Raw genomic sequence first — 27,469 nt, 5'->3', positions numbered from 1 at the left:
TCATCACAGCACAGAAACAGCTTTAGTGAAGGTTACAAATGATCTTCTTATGGCCTCTGACAGTGGACTCATCTCTGTGCTTGTCCTTCTTGACCTTAGTGCAGCATTCGATACTGTTGACCATAATATCCTGTTAGAGCGATTAGAACATGCTGTAGGTATTACAGGTATTGCACTGCAGTGGTTTGTATCATATCTATCTAATAGACTCCAATTTGTGCATGTAAATGGAGAGTCCTCTTCACACACTGAGGTTAATTATGGAGTTCCACAGGGTTCAGTGCTAGGACCAATTCTGTTTACATTATACATGCTTCCCCTAGGCAGCATCATTAGAAGACATAGCATACATTTTCACTGCTATGCAGATGACACCCAGCTCTATCTGTCCATAAAGCCAGATAACACACACCAATTAGTTAAACTGCAGGAATGTCTTAAAGACATAAAGACTTGGATGGCCACTAACTTTCTGCTTCTTAACTCAGATAAAACTGAGGTCATTGTTCTCGGCGCTGAAAAGCTTAGAAATATGGTATCTAACCAGATTCTTACTCTGGATGGCATTACCTTGGCCTCCAGTAACACTGTGAGGAACCTTGGAGTCATTTTTGACCAGGATATGTCCTTCAACGCACATATTAAACAAATATGTAAGACTGCATTCTTCCATTTGCGCAACATCTCTAAAATTAGAAATATCCTGTCTCAGAGTGACGCTGAAAAACTAGTTCATGCATTTATTACTTCCAGGCTGGACTACTGCAATTCATTATTATGAGGATGTCCAAAAAACTCACTGAAAAGCCTTCAGTTAATCCAAAATGCTGCAGCAAGAGTACTGACAGGGACTAGAAAGAGAGAGCATATTTCTCCTGTTTTGGCTTCCCTTCATTGGCTTCCTGTTAAATCCAGAATTGAATTCAAAATCCTGCTCCTCACATACAAGGTCTTAAATAATCAGGCCCCATCCTATCTTAATGACCTTGTAGTACCATATCACCCTATTAGAGCACTTCGCTCCCACTCTGCAGGCCTACTTGTTGTTCCTAGAGTATTTAAAAGTAGAATGGGAGGGAGAGCCTTCAGTTTTCAGGCCCCTCTTCTGTGGAACCAGCTTCCAGTTTGGATTCGGGAGACAGACACTATCTCTACTTTTAAGATTAGGCTTAAAACTTTCCTTTTTGCTAAAGCACATAGTAAGGGCTGGACCAGGTGACCCTGAATCCTCCCTTAGTTATGCTGCAATAGATGTAGGCTGCCGGGGGATTCCCATGATGCATTGAGTTTTTCCTTTCCAGTCACCTTTCTCACTCACTATGTGTTAATAGACCTCTCTGTATTGAATCATATCTGTTATTAATCTCTGTCTCTCTTCCACAGCATGTCTTTTATCCTGTCTTCCTTCTCTCACCCCAACCGGTCGCAGCAGATGGCCGCCCCTCCCTGAGCCTGGTTCTGCCGGAGGTTTCTTCCTGTTAAAAGGGAGTTTTTCCTTCCCACTGTCGCCAAAGTGCTTGCTCATAGGGGGTCATATGATTGTTGGGCTTTTCTCTGTATCTATGAAGCGCCTTGAGGCGACATTTGTTGTGATTTGGCGCTATATAAATAAAATTGAATTGAATTGAATTGAATTCAGATAAAACTGAGGTCATTGTATTCGGCGCTGAAAAGCTTAGAAATATGGTATCTAACCAGATTCTTACTCTGGATGGCATTACCTTGGCCTCCAGTAACACTGTGAGGAACCTTGGAGTCATTTTTGACCAGGATATGTCCTTCAACGCACATATTAAACAAATATGTAAGACTGCGTTCTTCCATTTGCGCAACATCTCTAAAATTAGAAATATCCTGTCTCAGAGTGACGCTGAAAAACTAGTTCATGCATTTATTACTTCCAGGCTGGACTACTGCAATTCATTATTATCAGGATGTCCAAAAAACTCACTGAAAAGCCTTCAGCTAATCCAAAATGCTGCAGCAAGAGTACTGACAGGGACTAGAAAGAGAGAGCATATTTCTCCTGTTTTGGCTTCCCTTCATTGGCTTCCTGTTAAATCCAGAATTGAATTCAAAATCCTGCTCCTCACATACAAGGTCTTAAATAATCAGGCCCCATCTTATCTTAATGACCTTGTGGTACCATATCACCCTATTAGAGCACTTCGCTCCCGCTCTGCAGGCCTACTTGTTGTTCCTAGAGTATTTAAAAGTAGAATGGGAGGGAGAGCCTTCAGTTTTCAGGCCTCTCTTCTGTGGAACCAGCTTCCAGTTTGGATTCGGGAGACAGACACTATCTCTACTTTTAAGATTAGGCTTAAAACTTTCCTTTTTGCTAAAGCATATAGTTAGGGCTGGGCCAGGTGACCTTGAATCCTCCCTTAGTTATGCTGCAATAGATGTAGGCTGCCGGGGGATTCCCATGATGCATTGAGTTTTTCCTTTCCAGTCACCTTTCTCGCTCTCTATGTATTAACAGACCTCTCTGTGTTGAATCATATCTGTTATTAACCTCTGTCTCTCTTCCACAGCATGTCTTTTATCCTGTCTTCCTTCTCTCACCCCAACCGGTCGCAGCAGATGGCCACCCCTCCCTGAGCCTGGTTCTGCCGGAGGTTTCTTCCTGTTAAAAGGGAGTTTTTCCTTCCCACTGTCGCCAAAGTGCTTGCTCATAGGCAAGGCAAGGCAAGGCAAGTTTATTTGTATAGCACAATTCAACAACAAGGTGATTCAAAGTGCTTTACAGAGACATTAGAAACAAAAACAAATAAAAAGCATGATTTAAAATTGATTAAAACAAGCAAACAAACTAACTAATTAACAAACAAACAAACAAACAAAACAGTATATAAAATCAAAACAGATAAAATCAGAACAGTAGATAAAATCAGTAGTTAAAATGTACGTTTTGAGTGCGGATTTGGTGCTTTATTCAAATGCAGCTGAGAACAGGTGAGTCTTCAACCTGGATTTAAATAAACTGAGTGTTTCAGCTGATCGGAGGCTTTCTGGGAGTTTGTTCCAGATATAAGGAGCATAAAAGCTGAATGCGGCTTCTCCGTGTCTGGTTCTGACTCTGGGAACTGATAAAAGACCGGATCCAGATGACCTGAGGGATCTGGAAGGTTCATACTGGGTCAGGAGGTCACTGATGTATTTTGGTCCTAAACCATTCAGAGCTTTATAGACCAGCATCAGAACTTTAAAGTCTATCCTCTGACGGACAGGCAGCCAGTGTAAAGACCTCAGAGCTGGACTGATGTGGTCCACTTTTTTGGTCTTAGTGAGGACTCGAGCAGCAGAGTTCTGAATGAGCTGTAGTTGTCTGACTGATTTTTTAGGTAGACCTGTAAAGATGCTGTTACAGTATTCAAGCGTACTAAAGATGAATGCATGGACTAGTTTTTCCAGGTCCTGTTGGGACATCAGATCTTTTATCCTTGATATATTCTTGAGGTGATAGTAAGCTGATTTTGTTATTGTCTTAATGTGTTTTTCTAAGTTTAGGTCTGCATCCATCACTACACCCAAATTTCTCGCCTGGTTTGTGGTTTTTAGGTGTATAGACTGAAGTTCTCTGGTGACCTGTAATCGTTTTCTTTGGTGCCAAAGACTATTACCTCAGTTTTGTTTTTGTTTAGCTGGAGAAAATTGTGGCACAACCAGTCATTAATTTCCTCAATGCATTTACCAAGAGCCTGTACAGGGCCTCGGTCTCCTGGTGACATTGTGATATATATTTGTGTGTCATCTGCATAGCTATGGTAGTTTATTTTGTTGTTCTTTATAATCTGTGCCAGTGGGAGCATGTAAATGTTAAACAGAAGAGGTCCCAAGATGGAACCTTGGGGAACTCCACATGTGATACTTGTCTGCTCAGATGTGAAGTTACCTATTGATACAAAGTATTTCCTGTTTTCTAAGTATGTTTTGAACCAGTTTAGTACAGTTCCTGAAAGACCTGTCCAGTTCTCCAGTCGTTTGAGTAATATGTTGTGGTCAACTGTATCAAATGCTGCACTGAGATCCAGTAAAACTAAGACTGACATTTTTCCACTGTCTGTATTCAGACATATGTCATTAAACACTTTGGTCAGAGCGGTTTCAGTGCTGTGGTTCTGTCTAAAACCTGACTGGAAGGCATCATAGCAGTTATTCTGTTTTAAGAAGTAATTGAGCTGTTGAGAAACTGCTTTTTCAATGATCTTACTTAAAAATGGGAGATTTGAGATCGGCCTGTAGTTGTTCATTTGTGTCTTGTCAAGATTGTCCTTTTTTAGTATAGGTTTTATTACAGCCGTTTTTAGTGATTCTGGAAACACACCTGATAATAAAGAAAAATTGACGATCTGTAACAGGTCTGACTCTAAAGTCTTTGAGACCTTTTTGAAAAAACTTGTTGGCAGGACATCTAAACAGCAAGAGGAGGAGTTCAGTTGACCTAAGATGTCCTCCAGGTCTTTACTGTTAATCGGGTGAAACTGTTTCATGGTGTTTAAACAGTTTTTCGGTGGACACAGTACATATTCTGGATCTGCTGTTGATGTACCAATTGCTTGTCTAATCTTTTGGATTTTTTCTGTGAAGAATTTGGCAAAGTCATTGCAGGCCATGGTCGAATGAAGTTCAGCTGCCACTGACACAGGAGGGTTTGTTAGCCTGTCAACTGTAGAAAATAAGACCCGAGCATTATGACTGTTTTTGGTGATGATGTCAGAGAAGTAGGACCTCCTTGCACTCCTCAGTTGTAAATTATAATTGTGAAGTTTCTCTTTATAGATGTCATTATGAACCTGGAGGTTTGTTTTTCTCCATCTGCGCTCAGCTTTCCTACACTCTCTTTTTTCATTTTTCACTAGTGTGGAGTTTCTCCATGGAGACTTTTTCCTTCCAGAGATAACCTTCACCTTAATGGGAGCAATTGTATCCATTACATTTAACATTTTAGCATTGAAGCTATTGACGAGCTCATTGACTGAACCTCTGGACAGGTCAGGTGTTAATGGGAAGACCTGGTTAAATATCTCACTACTGTATTCAGTTATACACCGTTTTGTGATCACTGCTGTTGATATATTTGTGTGGGCTGAGATTTTACTTTCAAAGAAAACACAGTAATGAACAGACAGGCCCACATCAGACACAGTAACCTTTGAAATGCTCAGGCCCTTGGAGATCAGTAGGTCAAGAGTGTGTCCTCTATTATGTGTGGGCTCTGTTACATGCTGAGTCAGCCCAAAGTTGCCCAGAGTGTTACTCAGGTCTTTAGTCACTTTATCCTGAGGGTTGTCCACATGGATGTTAAAATCCCCAACAATAATTACACAGTCGAAATCAACACAGATCACAGACAGCAGTTCACTGAGATCATTAAAAAAGTCTGTGCAGTATTTGGGAGGCCTGTAAACATTAAGAAACAGAACTTTGGATGGGGCCTTCAGCTGTAAAGCCACATATTCAAAAGACTGAAAACTTCCAGGAGATAGCTGCTTACATTGAAATGATTCATTAAATAAGACAGCAACCCCTCCTCCTCTCCTGCTCACCCTGGCCTCACTGATAAAACTGTAGTTAGGAGGGGTCGTCTCGATGAGAACAGCTCCACTGTTACTTTGGTCCAACCAAGTTTCAGTTAAAAACATAAAATCAAAGCTGTGCTCAGTGATTAAATCATTAATTAAAAATGTTTTCCCAGCTAAAGATCTAACATTTAATAAAGCCAACTTAAGTGTTTTAGAGGCATTACTTGTCCCCTCATGTTTGGGAGCAATCTGTGGCACACAAGGTATGTTTACTATATTTAAAGATCTTTTAGAGTGCAGCTCTCTGTGTTTTGACCAGGCCACATGTCTCCTTCTGTCACCTAAAAGTACAGAAATTTTAAAACCTTCTAGTAAACAGGGTCCCAGCTTCTCCTGGGAAAAGTCACCACTGCCATAATCCTCGCAGCCCGGACCCTCCACACATCAGACATCAGACTGCGGAGACAGGGCATGAAGGTGGTAAGGAGGAACTAAGGGGGGTGAGGCTGGGCAATGTGACTTCGATTGCTCTGTTGAGGGTGGGGCTCGATGGCGAACCTTTGGCTGCTCTGGTGGAGGGATTGGGCAAAAAGGGATTGGGCCGGGGGGTAGATCTGAGCCCAGCATTGACCCGCTCCATCATCTCCTCAGTGAATTTCAGGTGTGGGGAGGAGGGAGAAAGGGAGGGGAGGAGGGTGGTGGCCTGTCAGGGATTTGGGGGACTGGGGAAGATTGTGGTCCCTGGTCCTGGTCGTTGGTGTTGTTAAGAGAGTTGGAGGCAAATAGGGACCCCTCTTCTTGCCTCTGATGTCTCTCCTTTCTGAGGCTCTTCCCGGGTGGGGGCAGATGGAGCTCCTCCTCAAGGTTTCTGCTGAGCTTTGTCTGTTCTTGGAGTACTGTTTGTTCCTCTTTATGAGATAACTCCTCGTTTATCTCAGCCTTGGCACCAAGCACAGATGGATGACGTATGGAATAAAACAAGTTGGAGGTGAACAGTTTCACCCCTGACTTGTTAAAATTAAATCCATTTGCTTTAAACAGATGCCTGCGTTCCTAAAAAATATTAAAGTTGTTGATAAAATGCACTGAGTGGTCAGTACATGCTGATATGAGCCATTTATTCAGTGTAAACAACCTGCTGAATCTCTCGTCTCCTCCTCTGACGGGCGGTACAGGTCCACTGATGAATACAGCTGCATTCAGAGAGTTTACAGTATTTAATAATCCAGTAAAGTCCCGCTTCAGAACCTCCGACTGTTGTTTGGACACATCGTTTGACCCTGTATGCAGAACAATGTTTGTCACAGTTGGATATTCATCTGCAATTTGAAGAATTCTCTCCTTCAGGTTGTTGACCATATCCTTAGGAAAGCAGAGGACTTTAGTGTTCTTACCGCACATTCTTTGTACATCCTTTACGGCAGAGTCACCCACAATCAGAGTTTCAGGCCTAGCCTTTAGCTTTCCCTGTGGCCTTTTACTTTTCAGTAGATTTTCAGACCTTACTTCGCTACTTTTAGATGGATGGTTGTCCGATATAGATCCAGGGTCCTTTGATAGTGGAGCAAATCTGTTCTGCAGTTTCACATTCAGTTGTTTTGGAGGTTTGTTGTTAACCTTCCTATTCACGGTTGTCCAGTCCTGTTTCCTCTCGTATACAGGGGTAGAAGAGCTTCTCTGTCTCGTAGGAAGTGAAGGCCAGTCGGTTTCAGAGATTTCAGCTCGCTGTGCTCTGGCTGTGATATGTCCTCCCCCTTCCAGGAGACATGATTTATGTCTTGGTATTGCACCAAGACAGTCCAAGGGGGGATTATCGCTTGAGGATTTATAATAGTGCACAAAGTCTACTTTCTTGGTCATGTTATCTGTGCTCCTTAGCTGTGTACTAGCTTGCTCATTGCCATTGTTTTGAATCAAAGGCAAGGTTGTTTCATTTCCACACAGTCCATTTACCTCCACGTTTACTTCTAAGCGATGAATTTTTGCCTCCAGTGCTGCAATCTTCTGCAGGAGGCTGTGGTAGTCATCTGTGGAGAGGGAAGGCATCTTGTTGCTAGTTAGCCTAGCGGTTAGCACCTTTCCAGGCTATTGAGGCTGTTCGGTGCCCAGACGCTGTAATCAGGCTTCAGCTGTGTCTAGGCCACAGACACACGGAGCGCTGAGGATAAGGTAACTGTAAAAATGTTGCTGTTTCTGTTAAGAACACTTTAGTCCTAATGATCTATAAGTGTCCAGAAGCTATCGCAGGTAAGCTCATACGGAAAAAAGGGAAAAATCAGCATAAAAATCAATAAAAATCAATAAAAGAAGCAAAGCATTTAAAGAGCAAAGAGATGAAGCGTCCACACTCACAAAAGGGGGAGGAGCAAAAAAAAGGGTCATATGATTGTTGGGTTTTTCTCTGTATCTATGAAGCGCCTTGAGGCGACTTTTGTTGTGATTTGGCGCTATATAAATAAAATTGAATTGAATTGAATTGAATCAATGTACTTTTATTATAGATTTGTATCTTGACAATAACACATACTCATGTCCCTAAGGCTCTCTGCCTTATTATTTACAAATAATAGGCATGACTTTAAAATGCCAAGTCTTAGCCTTTCATTTCAGAACTCAGTAATATAATATATACCTAGTCCAATTAGACAGTACATGACAGTCCTAAAGGACAGAGCCCAGGGAACACAAAGATGTGGAAGTGCCCAAACAGTTACTCTCTAGGGCAGGGGTAGGGAACCTAGACCTGCGGGACACCGGCTCTCGAGGCCTGGAGTTCCCCACCCCTGCTCTAGGGCGTAACTTGTAGCAGAAAAGCTGATCAAGCTATGCTAAACAAATGTTTTTCCTTTAATATGGAACTTCCTTGTCTTGAAAGACTTTAAACACTGATGAAATACGTGGGTACCCTGGATGTATTAATACTCCCCATGATAGCCCCTCTGCAAATAATTCAGTTTTGAACGTATCCTTTGTATTATTCTTGGGTGGATGACTGGGTGTGTAAAGCGCTTTGGGTTCCCTAGGCGGCACTAGTAAAAGCGCTATACAAATACACGCCATTTACCATTTACCATACTTTACGAGAACGGATGAAAACAGGGCAACTTGCAATACCTGCAAAGTAAATATTTCATTTAAGGGAGGAAACACTACGAATATGCAAAAGCATTTGCTCACAAAACACGCAATAACCTTAAATGAATGTCATCTCTTAAGATCTCACTGTTGGGTTTGTAAGGCCATGCTACTCCTAAATTTCTATCTTGTTCAAAGAGAAGATATAAAACAAAGTTCTAAGCTAATCGACCTTAGTGTTCTCCTTTTTTAAAAAGAATCAATAAGAGAATCGATAAAGAATTGAATCGTGAAAATCTTATCAATACCCATCCCTATTGGAGACTGATAGAGAAGAAGCCGTACTTAAAGCATCCAATAATAATAAAAACCTTCATCATATGAAGCTGAACTTTACACATCATGGATGTTTCTTCTGTTTAGCACTTACAGCCATCTCCGGTCACTTTTTTCAAAGTTCCCTGCTGTTCCCCACTTGTCCTGTAGGTGGTCTCAGTGTGTTTCCCATTGCTCCGAGTCAACTGATGTCCTCATCCAGCAGAGCGGCTGTTCCCCAATCTTTCATGGCTTCCTCTGATGTTTATAAAGTGTCCATAAAAAGCAGACAAAGCAGTGATTTGCATTCCCTTGCGTCCATATTGAAGGTAAAATCCTACACAGACGTCAGATCAAAATCAGTGCCAGTGAGACATTTGAAACGAGCAGGGAAACTGCAAAAGATGCTGAAGTGTCACAAACAGATCACAGCCAATGAGCTCTGCTCTTTGTAGCCTCCTTCAGGCGGCCATACCGATCAGCGATTGGACGCTGAGACGGATCCATGTCCATCATTTCATTTAAGACACCCAGCTAACAGATGTGATGCTGGAAAGTCCGCTGGTCCTTAAATGTGTCATTGTGTGAATGTTTTTGTGCACGGCCTGGATTCTCAGTTTGTGTCGTTAGTGGATTTTCTCACACTGGCTAACAAATGTGGGATTTTGAATCTATTGATGGGCACAATGTCACACATGAACCACAATGGATCCCCTCACAGCTCACAGGTTAGTGTTGGTGATGTGAGCTTTGGTGACCTGTTGCTTCATTCATGCAGCATTGACCCTATTCCAACAAACTAAGAACACTGTCAGTAATTTAATTAGTCCTGTTTTATAGTTGTAATTTAATGTACTGTGATTTTCAAATATTTATTCTAAGGTGATGTATTTGTTGTCTACCAATATCACCTCCTCTATGTTCAGGTATTCTCATGTTGTGCATGAAAATGATGATAAGAATGTACCTGGACCCAGTCAAGGTAGGTATTTCCAAATATGTCACTATAGTTACACATTTTACCATTTTTCACTATGTTTGTTAATTAAATAATAAAATATAATAAAAATGACATAATACAAAAAGCTTCTGTCTGAGGTATCAGCTTCTTTGATACCACATACTCTAAGTGTCATGGTCCTGTGTCGGTGACCCAGTGTTTTCTATTTTGTATTATTAATCCTTGATTTCAGGATGTGTCATTGCTTGTCTCTTGGTTTTTGATTTCTGTCTCAAGTATTACTAGCTCCTTAGTTCTTTAGTATTTTCTGAGTTCTAGTTCTTAGGTTTTGGTTCCGTGTTCCCTCTGTTCAGTGTCAAGTCTGTTTTATTTTGATATTCCTTCTCTGTGTTCAGCTTCTGTCCCCCGTCTCGTCTGCCTAATTAGTTCCAGCTGTGTTTCCCTCCAGTCTTCCATTCCCTGATTACTCCATCATGGAATTTTAGTTCTGTCATCCCTTGCTTGTTGTCACATTGTACCCTCAATATGCTTTAGGTTTGTCTTGTGCTCCCGTTAGTTTCCTAGCGGCTCAGTTCCAGTGTTTCAGTCCTCGTTTCTATGATCAGGGTTTTCGTTTGTTTTTTTGTGAGTTTAATTTACAGTGGATTTCCCAGCAATAAAGCTGCACTTTAAGTTAATCAGTCAGTCTCTGAGTCCTGCATTTGGGCCCAATCCATCCTGCCAAATACCCGATCCTTGACACTCAGTTCTAGCGCGTTACTGTGAAGTAGGAAACACACATTTAAATGATCGCTGTGCCAAAAACTACACCCTGTCACCAGATTTGAATGAAGTTCATTGTTCATGTTTCAAATAAACCAAACAGTGTGGGTGTGTCAGAGCTGAGCTGGGATCAGTATGTGCACATTGGCAGTTACAGCTTCTTGTTTCATGTGAAAAAGTGAACTTTAATACTAACCAGTCCAACCAGTTTTAAGGCGATACTGAATATAAAAAAACAAAAAAAACAAACAAAGATCTGTTATTACATAGTCTATACAATAATCAGCATCTCTGAAAATGTGGAACTAATTTTATTTGTCTTCATTAAAGGAACATTTTTCTTCTTTCTACAATCCTTGGAGAAATTACTTGTTGTGCTTGAAGGACTTCTAGTTACGAATTATAGCTTAAAGAATTACTATTTTAACATAGTTGTCTAAAATTTAAATAGGTGAAGATGACATATGGATGGTAAACTGTAGTCAGTAGTAGACATGAAAATTCAACAAGAGAGCCAAAATTTATCATACAGAAGTCAGTCACACTGGAACATTTCTCTTTCCTGTGTGTTTAATGTTTCTGTGTTCCAGTGTGACTGTGAGAGTGGAATTTACAGAAGAAATGGGTAAAGGAGACAAGAGGGACGCTTTATGTAACACTGATGAAGCGCTAATGAATTAATACAGGCTAGGTATTGAGTGAAATATTAGGTTATTATTAATCAGAAGATTTAGGAATGCTACTGGAGCTGATGGGCAGTAATTAATAAATACACACAACACAAAATGCTTTTGCAGTTACCATGTATTTAACTGAAACCAAAGAAAAATAACAAGAAAAGGAAAGGAAAACTTAAATAATCACTCCTGCTGCAGCTATTCAATTAATCAAAAACCCACATTAAAGTCTGTTGTTCAGGGACTTGTTAAATGAAACTGGCTGCTCCTGTTGAGCCCCTCCCACCTGTCCTGCTTCAGGTTGAGTCCCACCAACTTCCAGGAAGCAGCTCACCTGTGTGTCTGTGTTTAGTGTCCAGGTGTGAAGTGGAGCTTGTTGTTGTGTTTAAAGAAACTGTAAGTTTGCTTTGTTTCCTCCTTTAACAGTTTGTCTTTAGGAAATTTACTGTTTGTTCAGCTCATGTTTGATTTCTTCACACAACAAACTGTGTGTGTTTTCTCCATTAAAGTCATTGTGTAATGTTTTCCTGGCTAACATTAGCTATGTGTTCACAGTTCGAGTTAACGGACTCACAGCTGGAATAGGTAAATAGATACTGTATATGATTGTATATGAACACAATCCAGAAATAGCCTTCAGGTATGTGTGATCGGAGTCCAGTCCAGGTGTTCCAGGTAAACTATTTTTTCAATGTTAACTAGATAGATTTGTTCAAGTATTCCACTCTCCATTTTCCAGATGTTGCATCCGCAGATTCGTCACTTTCTGTGATTAAATCACACGATTGACAAGTTAAAGAACTTGCAGAATGGTCACAGTTTAACACAGACAGCTGCTAGTCAATACAACAAAACATTGTTCCATTATTTTGTACAAAATAAGTATACGTGCTTCATCTTTTTTCAGCTGAGACAGCAGGCCCACTGGATGCTGATTCCCACAGTTCATAATAACCATCGACTCTCTGATACTATTGTTATGGGCGTGTTTCCTGGCACTCACATGCATGCCGCCGTTATTTGCAGGATTCCTCAGGGCAAAATTTGTCTTCTGAAGCTATAGTTCACAAATCTTTGTTTTAGAGTTTTTCCGTACTAATAGAAAATAAAGTTGTAGCTGTAATAAAGAATTATTTTATTTTTCCATCAACAGAAAGTGAAGCTGACTTTAATGCAGCTTTTAACAGATGAAGATACTTAGTTTCGTGGAGATCACTGAATTTAAATTTGGAGCTGAAATAAATCCTGTCTGCCTTTTAAAATAATAATGAGCTGTATTTTGTTCCATCTGCTTGTTTTCTTCAAGGGTGCTGCAGATCGAGAGACTTTGTCATAACCCGTGAATTAGTTACAACCTATAATCTATTGATTCATATACCATTATACAAATTTGAGGTCCATGATTATTTTTACTGTAGGGAACACATTCTTAATTAGATTGGGCAATATTTACCTGAGACTGCATGGATATTAAAGGAAACAGGAGGAAGGCAGATACAGAAGAGGTGTATGAGGTGTGGTTTCCTGAAACTCAGATACATTATCTGTAATTAAAACATGTTGATCAGATAAGCCACATTGAAGCCACTGGGTTAGATTTAGAGAGAGAGAATACAGCGGTAACCTGTATTTTCAAGGTTACAGCAGGTAAGCTTTGTTTTGTTGGTAGCCAGTGTTGGGGAGTAACGGAATACATGTACCGCCGTTACGTATTTAAAATACAAAATACGAGTAACTGTATTCCGTTACAGTTACCGTTTAAAAAGGTGGTATTTAGAATACAGCTACTTTGTTGAAATAAATGGATTACACTGCGGTACTTCCCTGTTTCATATTGTGGTGGGTCAGGACTGTTTGGGTTTTGTTTGACAGCTACGTTCTGTTGTTCCAGGTGGCAGCGTTACGGTTGCCATGGTTACAGGGTGACGCTCTCTCTCTCTGCGTGTTTCCTGGGTGAGAGAGCGCCTGTTGTTGTTGTGCTAGGCTAATAGGCAGAATGCTACAGGCATAGCTCTAAAGAATGTAGCATCATAGGCAGTGTAGTCTGTGCTGCAGGGAGAATGGACTGCCATACCCGTTATGTGTCTGTGAGCGAGGGAGGGAGAAAAAGGAAAAGTACGAGCTGGAAGCATGCAAATATAATAATAACCACTGCAGCCAAGAAGAGTGCCTGACGAGCCCAGTTGTAAGTAAGCTATTAAGACTCGACTATACACAGTGTTCGTGTTTTCCTCCAAAAACACGAACACGAATCTCTCGCTAGCAAAGTTGACCCAGACAACAAAGTAAAGCTAGTTTTCGGCTACGAGCTCGACAGGAACCCACCGTATTAGCCAGAGGTCCCTTTACTACGGTTCGGAGCCGCAGACCTTCAGTAACAGTAATAAATCACAGCAATAGTACATTCATGTAGTTGTAAACAGCATGTTAATATATTAAGTAATCCAAAGTATTCAGAATACGTTACTCTCATTGAGTAACGTAACGGAATACGTTACATAATACATTTTGGGGCATGTATTCTGTATTCTGTAATGGAATACATTTTAAAAGTAACCTTCCCAACACTGTTGGTAGCCATGGTAACACCCTCCTCTTAAAGATCATTAGTTATAAATACATGTTCACTGGCATAAAAAACAGTCACTTTGTGTCCATAAACACAAAACATTGTTTCACAAAATACTGTTAGACTTAAACTTGTCAGGTAACATCAGTCCATCTCATCTTTCTGTGGGTCAAAATACATCCTCCTCTCTCTGCTTTTTTATATCAGAGGTGGAGTCATTCAAGGTTTATCCTACCTTTATTCTAACTACCAGTTACAGCAAATTTGAACTTGTATACTTGCTGTTATGAGTAAGTTCACTGAGGTCTTCTAAGAACAGGATTCTGTAAATGTGACTCAGCTCTGTCACAACAATCAGTTGTGATCAATCAATCTTATACTAACCAGTACAACAAGGTTTCATGCCTTCACATGTCAGCATGTGAACTCTGACTTAGACTCAACATTTTTAGAGTCAGCACATGAAGGTGTACCCGACTGCTGCTTCATGTAGAAATGATTCTGTTCTCCTTTTTGTCTCTCTGTTATTTATGTTTTATGTGCTTGCAAACTTCTAAACTTCCTTTTGTTTCTTCTTTTGTTTTATACTTAATGTTATACTTTACTGAATTTCAATGTTGCAAGAGACAGAAATAAAAACATGGTGAAATGAGACGAATTTACTGATGGTTTCTCACAAAGTTACACAGTCACACCTCTTCATGTTAAAATCTGCAGCTCTGTATTTCACAGCATCCGACTCACAGCTGGATCAATAAGGCCGAATGTGTCCCATTTTTGGTTAGTGTGTAATCAGAGTCCAGGAATCAGACTAAACAAACTGAATGTGTCCTGAGCTCGGCCGCTGTTCCACAGTAACTGCTGTTAGATTAACTGTTCCTGAGTTAGCTTAGCTAGCAAAGCAGCTATCAGTTAGAGTATGAACTCTCTGTAAGCAGTCATCTTGGTCCTGGGCATTGTTACTGAAATAAAGCTGCTCTCTGCCATTTCTACAGCCATGTTTGACCTGCTGCTTTGTAGGAATACAGTAATGGAGGGATTTGGAGGCTGAACTCGACTCTGTGACACTTTTTCTAGTGAATTGATGAAAGCTGTGTCTCAGATGGATGTTAGTCCAACACATCAGACATGACCTCTGCAGATCTCAGTTGATGCGCACATGAATGATTTGTGTTTCCTCTGCAGGTGAAGGTAGAAAGTGTGTGTGAACTGATGTGAATTCAGCAGCATGGATCAGTGTGAGGACAGAGAGGAGGGAGTCCCTCCCTCTAAAACCACTCTGTGTGGGGAACATGAGACCCAGACCAAAGCTCAGAGGTGAGATGACCATCTCTAACTGTCCATGACTCTTCTCCATTTCACAGCTCAGCACTCACATCACTGTTGCATCATTATTCACAGGAACCAACCTGGACCTCCACCCAGCTCTGTGTCCTTACAGAGTGATGCGTCTAAAGTTCGCCCTTTTAATTTTAAAGGCCAGCAATCGCCTGCTGTAGAGAGGTGAGCTGTTAGTAACATGAACTTTTTGATTTCAGTTTGGTGTCTGATTTAACTGCTTGACGTTGTTTTCTGGTCTCTAAACTGCATCTTTGTTGGAAAGCAAGCAGCTAGAGGCCATACATGAAGATATGCTATAAAGTTTGCAAAATGTCTTAACCCAACAATACAGAAAAATTCCCCTGAGACTCATTTGTTCACGCTCAAAACTCTAGTAAATACATGCAAACTAAAATAATTCAGATGATCCACTATGACCACTTGGTGGATAGGGAAGGAAGATCTCAAATTTAACTTTAAGACACATCAGAACCAGGTCTGTTGTGGAGGACAGATAAATTTCCTCTAACTGAACTTCAGTGGAAGGATTTAACACCTTCCACATCCTATTTCAGTATCCATTTATAATATATATATATATATATATATATATTCGCTGTCACTTGGTGTTCGCTCGCTCTGTGGTAGAGTATCACTTCCTGTTCCTGCTCAAACACAGTGGTGTTTCTGAGTAGCTTATTTGCTTAGCAGTTTAATTAACAACTTTTAAATACATTCTTTTTTCAGATTATAATCTTCACGTGCTTCATCCGAAGCACACTTTCTGTGTACTCACTACCTAATTTATAGCCAAAGTATTCACTCACTGTCTCTGTACTGTTTCGCTAGCTTAGCTCGTAGCCGACTCGTTAGCACCATGGCTACTTCACCTGTCCCTCCTGCACTTTCTTGCTCATTGTGTCAGATGTTTAGTTACTCCTCGGCCTCCTTTAGCAGTAATGATATCTGTAACAAATGTAGCATATTTGCAGCTCTGGAGGCCAGGATTACTGAATTGGAGACTCGGCTTCGCACCCTTCACTCACCCTTAGCTAGCCAGGCCCCTGTAGCTGGTGCAGCCGAAGATAGCGTAGGCCCCGCTAGCTGTTCCCCGGCAGATTCCAAGCAGCTGCGGAAAGAGGGCGGCTGGGTAACGGTGAGGAGGAAGCATAGTCCTAAACAGAAGCCCCAGGTACACCACCAACCCGTTCATGTGTCTAACCGTTTTTCCCCACTCGGTGACACACCCGCTGGGGGTCAAACTCTGGTAATTGGTGATTCTGTTCTCAGACATGTGAAGCTAGAGACACCGGCAACCATAGTCAATTGTCTTCCAGGGGCCAGAGCAGGCGACATTGAAGGAAATTTAAAATTGCTGGCTAAGGGTAAAAGTAAATTCAGTAAAATCATAATTCACGTCGGCAGTAATGACACCCGGTTACGCCAATCGGAGGTCACTAAAATCAATATTGAATCGGTGTGCAACTTTGCCAAAACAATGTCGGACTCTGTAGTTTTCTCTGGTCCCCTCCCCAATCAGACCAGGAGTGACATGTTTAGCCGCATGTTCTCCTTAAATTGCTGGCTGTCTGAGTGGTGTCCCAGAAACGATGTGGGCTTCATAGATAATTGGCAAACCTTCTGGAGGAAACCTGGTCTTGTTAGGAGAGATGGCATCCATCCCACTTTGGATGGAGCAGCTCTCATTTCTAGAAATATTGACAAATTTATTAAACCCCTCAAAATATGACTATCCAGAGTTGGGACCAGGAAGCAGAGTTGCAGTCTTACACGCCTCTCTGCAGCTTCTCTCCTCCTGCTACCCCCCCAAAAACCCATCTCCATAGAGACTGTGTCAGCTTCCAAAAAGACAAAAAACAAACTAAAAACCAGCAACAAACAACTTAAACATAAACACTTACAAAGAAAGAACAATACAGTATCCACATCTGAACCAAAGAGTAAAACAGTAAAATGTGGATTATTAAATATTAGGTCTCTCTCGTCCAAGTCTCTGTTAGTACATGACTTAATAATTGATCAACAAATTGATTTACTCTGCCTTACAGAAACCTGGTTGCAGTAGGATGATTATGTTAGTTTAAATGAATCAACACCCCCGAGTCATTCTAACTACCAGAAATCTCGAAGCACAGGTCGAGGGGGCGGTGTGGCAGCAATTTTTTCACACAAGTCTATCAATTAATGAAAGACCAAGACAGACTTTTAATTCATTTGAAAGCCTGATGCTTAACATTGTCCACTCCAGCTGTGAAACTCAGAAACCAGTCTTACTTGTTATCATCTATCGTCCACCTGGGCCTTACACAGAGTTTCTGTCTGATTTCTCAGACTTTATATCTAATTTAGTTCTGAGCTCAGATAAAATAATTATTGTGGGTGATTTTAACATCCATGTAGATGCTAAAAATGACAGCCTCAACATGGCATTTAATCTGTTATTAGACTCAATTGGTTTCTCTCAAAATGTAAAAGAACCCACCCACCACTTTAATCACACTCTAGATCTTGTTTTAACATATGGCATAGAAACTGAACATTTAACAGTGTCTCCTGAAAACCCTCTCCTGTCTGATCATTTCCTGATAACATTTACATTTACAATAATTGATTACACAGCAGTGGAGAGTGGACTTTATCAAAGTAGATGTCTTTCTGAAAGCGCTGTAACTAAGTTTAAGAATATAATCCAGCCACTGTTATCATCGTCAATGCCCTGTACCAACACAGAGCAGAGCAGCTATCTGAACGCTACCCCAACAGAGGTCGATTATCTTGTTAATAATTTCACCTCCTCACTACGTACGACTCTGGATACTGTAGCTCCAGTGAAAACTAAGGTCTCTAATCAGAAGTACCTGACTCCGTGGTATAATTCTCAAACACGTACCCTAAAGCAGATGACTCGTAATCTGGAGAGGAAATGGCGTGTCACAAATTTAGAGGATCATCATTTAGCCTGGAGAAATAGTTTGTTGCTTTATAAGAAAGCCCTCCGCAAAGCCAGAACAGCTTACTACTCATCACTGATTGAAGAAAATAAGAACAACCCCAGGTTTCTCTTCAGCACTGTAGCCAGGCTGACAAAAAGTCAGAGCTCTTTTGAGCCAACCATCCCTTTAACGTTAACTAGTAATGACTTCATGAACTTCTTCACAAATAAAATTTTTATCATTAGAGAAAAAATTACCAATAATCATCCCACAGATGTAATACTATCTACAGCTACTCTTAGTACCATTGATGTTAAGTTAGACTCTTTTTCTCCAATTGATCTTTCTGAGTTAACTTCAATAATTACTTCCTCCAAACCATCAACGTGTCTTTTAGACCCCATTCCTACAAAACTGCTCAAAGAAGTCCTGCCATTAATTAATTCTTCGATCTTAAATATGATCAACCTATCTCTAATAATCGGCTATGTACCACAGGCCTTCAAGGTGGCTGCAGTTAAACCTTTACTCAAAAAGCCATCTCTAGACCCAGCAGTCTTAGCTAATTATAGGCCAATCTCCAACCTTCCTTTCATATCAAAAATCCTTGAAAGAGTAGTTGTCAAACAGCTAACAGATCATCTGCAGAGGAATGGTTTATTTGAAGAGTTTCAGTCAGGTTTCAGAGTTCATCACAGCACAGAAACAGCTTTAGTGAAGGTTACAAATGATCTTCTTATGGCCTCTGACAGTGGACTCATCTCTGTGCTTGTCCTTCTAGACCTTAGTGCAGCATTCGATACTGTTGACCATAATATCCTATTAGAGCGATTAGAACATGCTGTAGGTATTACAGGTACTGCACTGCAGTGGTTTGTATCATATCTATCTAACAGACTCCAATTTGTGCATGTAAATGGAGAGTCCTCTTCACACACTGAGGTTAATTATGGAGTTCCACAGGGTTCAGTGCTAGGACCAATTCTGTTTACATTATACATGCTTCCCCTAGGCAGCATCATTAGAAGACATAGCATACATTTTCACTGCTATGCAGATGACACCCAGCTCTATCTGTCCATGAAGCCAGATAACACACACCAATTAATTAAACTGCAGGAATGTCTTAAAGACATAAAGACCTGGCTGGCCACTAACTTTCTGCTTCTTAATTCAGATAAAACTGAGGTCATTGTACTCGGCGCTGAAAAGCTTAGAAATATGGTATCTAACCAGATTCTTACTCTGGATGGCATTACCTTGGCCTCCAGTAACACTGTGAGGAACCTTGGAGTCATTTTTGACCAGGACATGTCCTTCAACGCACATATTAAACAAATATGTAAGACTGCGTTCTTCCATTTGCGCAACATCTCTAAAATTAGAAATATCCTGTCTCAGAGTGACGCTGAAAAACTAGTTCATGCATTTATTACTTCCAGGCTGGACTACTGCAATTCATTATTATCAGGATGTCCAAAAAACTCACTGAAAAGCCTTCAGCTAATCCAAAATGCTGCAGCAAGAGTACTGACAGGGACTAGAAAGAGAGAGCATATTTCTCCTGTTTTGGCTTCCCTTCATTGGCTTCCTGTTAAATCCAGAATTGAATTCAAAATCCTGCTCCTCACATACAAGGTCTTAAATAATCAGGCCCCATCTTATCTTAATGACCTTGTGGTACCATATCACCCTATTAGAGCACTTCGCTCCCGCTCTGCAGGCCTACTTGTTGTTGAGTATTTAAAAGTAGAATGGGAGGGAGAGCCTTCAGTTTTCAGGCCCCTCTTCTGTGGAACCAGCTTCCAGTTTGGATTCGGGAGACAGACACTATCTCTACTTTTAAGATTAGGCTTAAAACTTTCCTTTTTGCTAAAGCATATAGTTTGGGCTGGACCAGGTGACCCTGAATCCTCCCTTAGTTATGCTGCAATAGATGTAGGCTGCCGGGGGATTCCCATGATGCATTGAGTTTTTCCTTTCCAGTCACCTTTCTCGCTCACTATGTATTAACAGACCTCTCCGCATTGTATCATATCTGTTATTAACCTCTGTCTCTCTTCCACAGCATGTCTTTTATCCTGTCTTCCTTCTCTCACCCCAACCGGTCGCAGCAGATGGCCGCCCCTCCCTGAGCCTGGTTCTGCCGGAGGTTTCTTCCTGTTAAAAGGGAGTTTTTCCTTCCCACTGTCGCCAAAGTGCTTGCTCATAGGGGGTCATATGATTGTTGGGTTTTTCTCTGTATCTATGAAGCGCCTTGAGGCGACTTTTGTTGTGATTTGGCGCTATATAAATAAAATTGAATTGAAAAAAATTGAAACTCTCTTTTCCAAAGATGAGTGATTTCTCGATCAGATAGATTTACTTTTTTTATTATTATTTTGTTGTTTCAGCAACATTAAATTTAAAAACTGTACTTTCTAGTTAAAATATATATTTGTAATTTTAATAAATGACAAATTAAAACATCGGAGATCTCTGTCCAGAAGAGCGCAGTCCTAGGAACAGCTAAGATACTGTGCAGGACCCTCAAGCTCCCAGGCCTCTGGTAGAGGACCCGAGCTTGAAGGATTGACCGCCCGCAGGAGCGAGTGGGGAATTTTTATTTATATATATATATATATATATATATATATATATATATACACAAAAAAAATAAAATTACCCGCTCACCACTGTGGGTGGATATCTCCGATGTCGTTCCCGGGATCTGCTGGAGGCACTCGCCTAGCTTGGGAGTCACTGCACCCAGTGCTCCGATTACCACTGGGACCACCGTCACCTTCATCCTCCATGGTGCTGGCACCCTTAATCCAATTTCCCTCGGGATGAATAAAGTATGATCTATCAATCAATCAATCACATCTTCTTGAGCTCTTCTCTGAGCCTTGGATACTTCTCCGGCTTCTCGTGTTCCTTCTTCCTGATGTTGCTGTCATTCAGTATCGCTACGTCTATCACTACCACCGTCTTTTTCTATTTGTCTACCTCCATTTTGTCTGGTTGGTTAGCCACCATCATTTTGTCCGTCTGTATCTGGAAGTCCCACGGAATCTTAGCTGGGTCATTCTCGACCCCCCTAGGGGCATCTCCCATTTTGACCACGGGACTTCCAGGCCCAACAGATGTTTCTGTATACTATGCCGGCCACTTGGTTATGCCCTGCCCGCTAGCATCTTGCAGCCTGCTGTTATGTGCTGGATTGTCTCAGGGGCATCTTTACACAGCCTGCACCTGGGGTCTTGCCTGGTGATAGACCCCAGCCTCTATGGATCTTGTGTCCAGAGCTTGTTCCTGTGCTGCCATGATTGAGACTCTGTGCTGTTTTCAGTCCGGCTTTGTCCAGCCACTGGTGAGACTTCTGGATGTCAGCCACTTCCTCTATCTGCCAATGGTACATACCTTGCAGGGGCCTATCCTTCCATGATGGTTCCTCCACTTGCTCCTCCTTCTTGGGTTTCTGCTGCCTAAGGTAATTACTGAGCATGTGGTCGGTTGGGGCCATCTTCCTGATTTATTCATGGATGTTTGTTGTGTTATCTTGGATTGTGGTACTGACACTCACCAGTCCCTGGCATCCTTCTTTTCACTTAGCATACAGCCTCAGGGTGCTGGACTTGGGGTGGAATCCTCCATGCATGGTAAGGAACTTCCTTGTCTTGATGTCAGTGGCGTCAATCTCCTCCTTTGGCCAGCTCATTATCCCAGCAGGGTACCTGATCACGGGCAGGGCATAGGTGTTGATAGCCCGGATCTTGTTCTTGCCATTTAGCTGACTCCTCAGGACTTCCCTAACCTCTGCAGGTACTTAATGGTTGCAGCTTTCCTAGCGGCTTCTTCATGGTTCCCATTTGCCTGTGGGATTCCCAGGTACTAACCCTACTCTACCCCCTAACCCTATTCTTGTATTTTGTTCTTCATTTAGGCCATGGTTCCTGGGTTGCTCTGTTAAGTTGTTCCTTATTTGATTTCCCCTTGTGACTTTTACCCCCTGTGTGCCCCTCTGTGTATCTGTGAGCCCTCGTCTCCACTCCTTGTGTTTCATTGAATGTTTTCCCCAGCCCGTTATGTCTGTGCTCTCTCTCTCCTCTTGTCTGAACCTCTGTGTACTTCCTGTTTTACTTTGACAGTCTCTCGTCAGTATGCGTCATGTTGCGTTCACTCCTGCCCTGTCTCATTACGATTATCTGTGTCAGCTGTGTTCCCCGTGTGCTCCCACTTCCCTCGTTAAACCTCGGTGTATTTATGTCCGCGTCTCCCTCGGTTCGGTGTCGGATTCTCCCTCATTCATGGCCGTGTGTTTCTCTGTGTGCTAGTGTATTGCTTCCCAGTGTAGTTTCCTATCAGTTTGTTTCGCCGTTTCCCTCCAGCAATAAAAGCCGTATTTTGAGTTCATTCCTGCCTCTGTGAGCTTGTGTTTGGGTCCACTTCCTGCCTGCCACACAGCCGAATCATGACAGTACTGTGTTTTTACAGATTTTCTTTTTCTTTTACAGCGCATGAATATAATATAAAGACAGTCCTCTGCAGCTCAGTCTATCTCTGAGGCAAACTGCATGTTCAAAGTTCAACCATCATTTTAAAAAAAATCAACCAAACTTGCCTCTTCTTTTTTTTCACAGCTGCTGATCTTTCCATTATCTTCCGAAGGCTAACAATTGATTTTATATAACTGCTGATCTTGGTCTTTATCCATAGAATCTGGGAAAGATCAGAATCTCCTGAACTTGATCCAAGCTGTGTGTCCTTCGAAAGTGATGGGTCCATGGAACCACCACGGAACTTTAAAAAACAGTGGATTTCAAAGACAAAGTGAGTGAACATCAGTTTATTTTATAATTAGATTTGCTGCTGTAAAACAAATAATGGATGGTTTTTGTGATTTCTCACTTTTTGTCCTTTCTCTCTTATCATCTTCAAAGTCATTTGAGAACTTTCAATTGTCCATCTACAATATTTTAGTTCAGCCCAGCAGAAAAGCAGATAGGACTGTGATGATTAATGTTTAAACTCAGTTATCTTAAAATTTATATTATAAAGAAACTGAATTTTCTTCTTTTTGGTCTTTGGTCTCTATCAGTAAAATAAAGAAAATGGATACTACTGAACATTACCCCAGCTGTGGCTCTTTGAAGAGTGATCAGTCCATGGAGCACCCATTAGAAAAAGGAAATGCAACAGGCTTAGTACCAATGAAAGGAAGAAGGTCAGTTCTCCTTAAATACACTTCTTCCAGTCTTATGGCTATTCTCATTGAGTGGTTTTTCTCAGGTTAAGGCCTTAGACTTTTAATAGTTTACAAATATAAAAAAATAATCAGAAGAGTGTTGTGAGGTGAGGTTTGGAGGGGGAACATCATGGTGTGGGGCTGTTTTTTTTTTTTTTTATCATACGGCACTAGCAAGCTTCATATAATTGAAGGACAGATGAATGGAAAAATGTACTGAGGAATTTGTGATAAAAACCAAGATGATGATGAAATAAGTGTGGACGTTTTAGCAAGATAATGATCTCAAACACACAGCTCTCAAGGAAACTCTCAGCTGGTTTCAGAGAAAGAAAATAAAGCTGATAAAATAACCCAGCCAATAATCTCAGTTGAATTCAGCTGAAAATCTGTGGAGAACTAAATGGTAAATGGCCTGTATTTGTATAGCGCTTTACTTAGTCCCTAAGGACCCCAAAGTGCTTTACACATCCAGTCATTCACCCATTCATGGACACATTCACACACTGGTGATGGCAAGCTACATTGTAGCCACAGCCACCCTGGGGCGCACTGACAGAGGCGAGGCTGCCGGACACTGGCACCACCAGGCGCTCCATTTATAGAAGGGGCCCACAGAATCTTCAGGATTTGAAGACTGTTTGTTTGGAAGAATGGGCTAAAATCACACCAAAGCAATGCATTCAACTTGTTTCTCCATGCCAGAGGCTTCTTGAAGCAATTATTACCAACAAAGAAATTTCATGTCAATAGCACCTTTCGAAATATATTTACTTAGAAAATTGGTTACAGATTCAATGTTTATTTTACCCACTAAACATCTTGAATAATCAGGTCCCATCTTATCTTAAACACCTCATAGTTTTGTATCACAATAGGACACTTCACTCTCAGACTGCAGGCTTCCTTGTTGTATTTAAAAGTAGAATGGAAAGCAGAGCCTTCAGTTTTCAAGCCTCTCTTCTATGGAACCAGCTTCTAGTTTGGATTAAGGAGACAGACACTCTCTCTACTTCTAAGATTAGCCTTAAAACTTTCCTTTTCTAAAAAGCATATAGTTAGGGCTGGATCAGGTGACACCTAATCCTCCCGTAGTTATGCTGCAATAGGTCTAGGCTGGTGGTGCATTTAGTATTGAGTGTTTCTTCTTTAGTCACCTTCTTCTGCAGTCACACAGGCAAATGGCTCAATACATGAGCGGGGCACAGAAAGGAATTGGCAGGAATACCAGAGAAGCGAAACACCAGCTACTGGTAGACAGAGCAGTTGCCCAAGACTGCAAGAGACTCCGAAACCTTAAAAAAATATATCACTTGAACTGAAAGGCTTGCAAACACAGAGATGATAAGCTTTGTCACAGAAAAGATAGTCTTTAAGTTTACCAGCTCAAACTTTGAAATTCCACGTGTCACAGGTGTGTAGTGTTGAAGACAAGATTAGGACCCAAATGCGGGACTCAGGAAACCTGGAGTTAACTCATAATTACAGCTTTAATGCTAGTGGATCAAAGTAAAACCAAACCCAAAACATAGACTGAACTATCAATTGACATGGCAGAAAAACACAGGGAATGCTATACAAGGAGACAGACTACCATCTAGGGAGGACACAACAAAGGAATAGAGAAGACTGAGACCATATATACACACTGGTTACTTAGGGAAATAGGAAAAACCAGAGAACACAACTGCAACAAATCTGGATTAATGAGACAGGGAGTAAAACTTAATACGAAGGAGATGAGACGCAAAAACATCAAAATAAAACAAGAACTAACACACCCCAAGACCCCGAATAAGACATGCCGCTTTGACATAGAGACAGAAGATAAACAAACATGGAGATAAACTGGAAGGCAAAAATGGGAATATAGAGGGGGATTAACAAGCCTAGTAATCAAAGCAGACACACAAGGCACAAAATAGAGGAGAAGATACATAAGTAAGATATGATAACTTTATTGTCATTGCAGAGTCATACTTAGTAGAATAGCACAAAAAAATTGGAAAACTGCCCCATTTCAGCACTAAACACAACTAAACACAAAAGTGCAAAAAAGGTGTAAATAGTATTAAAAAAGAATTAAAGAATTAATGAGTATATTTATTACTCATATTGCTCCCCCCCCCCCCCACCCCACCCATAAAAAATAAAAAATAAAAAAAAAAATCCAAGGAGGTAGCTAATCAGGTCAGGTGTTAGCATTTATTAAGGCTATTGTCTTGTTGTAAAAGCTGCCCTTGAGTCTGTTTGCTCATGACTTCAGCAACCTATATCTCCAGCCACACAGCAGCGGCTTAAATGCCAACTGCAAACTTAATGACTGCATTATCTGGGTGGGTACTGACACAGTCATGTGTGTACAGAGTTTACAGTAGGGGACTTGGTGTTAAGGCTGAGGAAAGATGGGGATCCACTCTAACTCTCTGTACACGGTCCAAGAGAAAGTTTCTGATCCAGCGGCAGGTGGTAAAAGGAAGTCCTATAGCCATCTCTAGACCCAGCAGTCTTAGCTAATTATAGGCCAATCTCCAACCTTCCTTTCATATCAAAAATCCTTGAAAGAGTAGTTGTCAAACAGCTAACAGATCATCTGCAGAGGAATGGTTTATTTGAAGAGTTTCAGTCAGGTTTCAGAGTTCATCACAGCACAGAAACAGCTTTAGTGAAGGTTACAAATGATCTTCTTGTGGCCTCTGACAGTGGACTCATCTCTGTGCTTGTCCTTCTAGACCTTAGTGCAGCATTCGATACTGTTGACCATAATATCCTATTAGAGCGATTAGAACATGCTGTAGGTATTACAGGTACTGCACTGCAGTGGTTTGTATCATATCTATCTAATAGACTCCAATTTGTGCATGTAAATGGAGAGTCCTCTTCACACACTGAGGTTAATTATGGAGTTCCACAGGGTTCAGTGCTAGGACCAATTCTGTTTACATTATACATGCTTCCCCTAGGCAGCATCATTAGAAGACATAGCATACATTTTCATTGCTATGCAGATGACACCCAGCTCTATCTGTCCATGAAGCCAGATAACACACACCAATTAGTTAAACTGCAGGAATGTCTTAAAGACATAAAGACCTGGATGGCCACTAACTTTCTGCTTCTTAATTCAGATAAAACTGAGGTCATTGTACTCGGCGCTGAAAAGCTTAGAAATATGGTATCTAACCAGATTCTTACTCTGGATGGCATTACCTTGGCCTCCAGTAACACTGTGAGGAACCTTGGAGTCATTTTTGACCAGGACATGTCCTTCAACGCACATATTAAACAAATATGTAAGACTGCATTCTTCCATTTGCGCAACATCTCTAAAATTAGAAATATCCTGTCTCAGAGTGACGCTGAAAGACTAGTTCATGCATTTATTACTTCCAGGCTGGACTACTGCAATTCATTATTATCAGGATGTCCAAAACCTCACTGAAAAGCCTTCAGCTAATCCAAAATTCTGCAGCAAGAGTACTGACAGGGACTAGAAAGAGAGAGCATATTTCTTCTGTTTTGGCTTCCCTTCATTGGCTTCCTGTTAAATCCAGAATTGAATTCAAAATCCTGCTCCTCACATACAAGGTCTTAAATAATCAGGCCCCATCTTATCTTAATGACCTTGTGGTACCATATCACCCTATTAGATCACTTCGCTCCTGCTCTGCAGGCCTACTTGTTGTTCCTAGAGTATTTAAAAGTAGAATGGGAGGGAGAGCCTTCAGTTTTCAGGCCCCTCTTCTGTGGAACCAGCTTCCAGTTTGGATTCGGGAGACAGACACTATCTCTACTTTTAAGATTAGGCTTAAAACTTTCCTTTTTGCTAAAGCATATAGTTAGGGCTGTACCAGGTGACCCTGAATCCTCCCTTAGTTATGCTGCAATAGATGTAGGCTGCCGGGGGATTCCCATGATGCATTGAGATTTTCCTTTCCAGTCACCTTTCTCGCTCACTATGTATTAACAGACCTCTCTGCATTGTATCATATCTGTTATTAACCTCTGTCTCTCTTCCACAGCATGTCTTTTATCCTGTCTTCCTTCTCTCACCCCAACCGGTCGCAGCAGATGGCCGCCCCTC

General features: G+C 41.2%; 1 protein-coding gene and 1 pseudogene across 1 annotated transcript in view; one reads left to right on the top strand and one right to left on the bottom strand.

The window, feature by feature from the left end:
- Nucleotides 1-5,783: 5,783 nt before the first annotated feature.
- On the bottom strand, nucleotides 5,784-7,876 carry LOC148106536 (uncharacterized; annotated as a pseudogene).
- A 3,781-nt stretch (nucleotides 7,877-11,657) lies between these two features.
- Nucleotides 11,658-27,469, top strand: part of LOC148106535 (protein NLRC3-like) — a 60,205-nt gene continuing 44,393 nt past the window's right edge. The window contains exons 1-5 of the mRNA XM_087843156.1: nucleotides 11,658-11,711; nucleotides 15,070-15,201; nucleotides 15,286-15,387; nucleotides 22,857-22,970; nucleotides 23,239-23,364. Coding sequence (XP_087699282.1) covers nucleotides 15,113-15,201; nucleotides 15,286-15,387; nucleotides 22,857-22,970; nucleotides 23,239-23,364 — 431 coding nt within the window. The 5' untranslated portion in view covers nucleotides 11,658-11,711; nucleotides 15,070-15,112. The remainder of the gene's footprint in view (nucleotides 11,712-15,069; nucleotides 15,202-15,285; nucleotides 15,388-22,856; nucleotides 22,971-23,238; nucleotides 23,365-27,469) is intronic.

This window comes from Neolamprologus brichardi, chromosome 1, assembly GCF_056152115.1.
Source record: "Neolamprologus brichardi isolate AB-2024 chromosome 1, ASM5615211v1, whole genome shotgun sequence".
Taxonomy (NCBI): Eukaryota; Metazoa; Chordata; class Actinopteri; order Cichliformes; family Cichlidae; genus Neolamprologus; species Neolamprologus brichardi.
Note: the sequence above shows the minus strand (reverse complement) of the source record. Positions and strands in the feature narration are given on the sequence as shown.